This window comes from Chaetura pelagica, unplaced genomic scaffold (assembly GCF_000747805.2).
Source record: "Chaetura pelagica isolate M959 unplaced genomic scaffold, ChaPel_1.0 scaffold135, whole genome shotgun sequence".
In the NCBI taxonomy this organism is placed as follows: Eukaryota; Metazoa; Chordata; class Aves; order Apodiformes; family Apodidae; genus Chaetura; species Chaetura pelagica.
The window spans coordinates 1,330,385-1,332,483 of record NW_009953649.1 but is presented as its reverse complement, the minus strand read 5'-3'; the positions used below and the strand labels follow the sequence as shown (position 1 = coordinate 1,332,483).

At 39.6% G+C, this 2,099-nt stretch overlaps 1 protein-coding gene across 1 annotated transcript in view; it reads left to right on the top strand.

Moving 5' to 3' along the window:
- The first annotated feature begins 1,650 nt into the window (after positions 1-1,650).
- Positions 1,651-2,099, top strand: part of CCDC170 (coiled-coil domain containing 170) — a 33,051-nt gene continuing 32,602 nt past the window's right edge. The window contains exons 1-2 of the mRNA XM_009999963.1: positions 1,651-1,727; positions 2,054-2,059. Coding sequence (XP_009998265.1) covers positions 1,651-1,727; positions 2,054-2,059 — 83 coding nt within the window. The remainder of the gene's footprint in view (positions 1,728-2,053; positions 2,060-2,099) is intronic.

Sequence of the window (2,099 nt, the reverse complement as noted above, 5' to 3'; positions counted from 1 at the left end):
CGTCCCCGGGGAAGGGCGAGGGGGGAGGCCGCCCGGGTGCGGAGGAGGGGCGGTGTGAGCGGCCGGGCCGGGCCGGCTCTGCCGGGGCGAGCAGCAGCAGCAAGGAGCCCACAGGGCAAAGCTGGGCGGGAACTCAGAGTGTGGTGCATGCATCTATCTGTCTGTCTATCTATCTATCTATCTATCTATCTATCTATCTATCTATCTATCTATCTATCTGTCTACCTGTCTGTCTATCTATCTGTCTCGCACTCTCGCTCCATCTCTCTCTCCATCTCACTCTCTCTCTCTTTCTATCTGTCTTTCTCTCTCTCATCTCTCTAGCTCTCTATCTCTCTATTTCCCTTATTAGATGATAACCCCCCGTTTTGGAAAAATACCCCCCCTGCCACCCCTGGTCTCCAGTAGCTTTCTGTTGGCTGTTTCTGTGGAGGGTGACTGAGACTGGCTGTAAACCCTGCTTTCAAGTTATCTTTTCAATTTTAAGTTTAATTTCGCTTTAAAAAAAAACAACAAACCCATAACAAAGCAGCTTCTGCAGCTGCAGAGCTGCCCCGGGCCGTAGGCGTGCAGCTCGGTTACAGCTCAGTGAACTTCAGCTGAGCGTTACAGCTTATCTGTACAAATTCAAGGCCACAAGTTTTTTCTTATTAAGTGTTGCAGAGGGAGTATCTTTCATGGAGTAGGAATTTCTAGTTATCTAAGAATTTCTTCTTCGCCTTTCTTCTTCCTTTGAAACTGGTTTGCTGGCTTTGATGTGAATTTAAAGGAGATGCTCAAGGATATTGCTTAGAAGGATCAAACTCTTTTGTACTAAACATGTAGGAGAAAACTTGTACCAGTTTCATATTCCAAAGCATTAACTACTCAGTATCTCCTTATAAGTGTTTCATCAATTTTAAATTGTTCTTAGACAAAAAACACAGAATTTTGATAGTTTGTCATGGGAAAATCAACTGCCATTGTATCATTAATGATTGTTTTGACCCAATTAAAAAGTTTTGTTAGCACTGCTTAGTTACAGAAGTCAAATAGTACATGACTATTGCTTTTGTGACTCAGAAGCAGATTAAAAGCTATTTATTTATAAAATGTAGGTTACAAGTTGCAAGTCAAACTACAGCACTAAGTCTTAATTGTCTCTATACCCACACACTTAAATATATCTAAAATACTTCCCTTTCATTGACTGTAGTAAAGTATAGTAGGCACTGTAGGAAAATTGCTGGATTGTTGGCATTGTGTGATGGTCTTTTTTTTTAAACCTCTCATTTAAGCTATTCTCTTACAAAAGTCATTTAACTCTTTTCAGCACTGGTAAAGTAAAACCAGTAGAACAACAAGTGGCTTGCAGAAATGCCTGCATAAGTACCTAATTTTGTTACATTTTCCTCCCAAACTTAGTTTTAGCAATTGCCATTTTTATTATTTTGAGACTAAACACAGCAGCTCCTTCTTGTTACTTGTTTTGGAAAAGCTGTAAGACAAAGAGCCAGGGGAGATCCAAATTCTTCAGTTTAGCCATACAGACAAAGGATGAAGAAAAGCAAGAAACTTACTAAGTCATATTTACAGTAGGTGATACGTCTCTGTAATTGCCTTGAGATCAATTATGTCTTTCATCATATAAATTGCATTTACTATATTTAGATGCCAAATCACCTCAACCTAACAAAGAGAAAAATGAAAGATGAAAAAGCTTTAACTGCTGCTTGTGGCAGTAGAGGGTAACACCAACATTTTTATTGTTGTGAAACTTCCTTTTGGCCCCATTAATCAAGCTTAAAATTGGCATCTTCAGTAGATGAACACCACCAGAGAGTGATTTTTATCTTTCAGTAATACCTTTCAATGATTACTGCAAAGGGAGGAGAGCAGAGCTAAGCAGTACCCTTCTGAAAGGAATTCAGAACATCTCTTTGGTAATTTATTTGAGCTGTTTGGAACACTCAGTTTTACATGTTTCTGGAACAGTGCACTACTGCATAAAAACTCCACAGGCATAGAACAACAACAAAAAGAACTTTTCATAATTGCATTCACAAACTGCAAGCAATGAGTTATGCCTAGTTACAGGCAGAAATCAGAGCAGGGAAAGA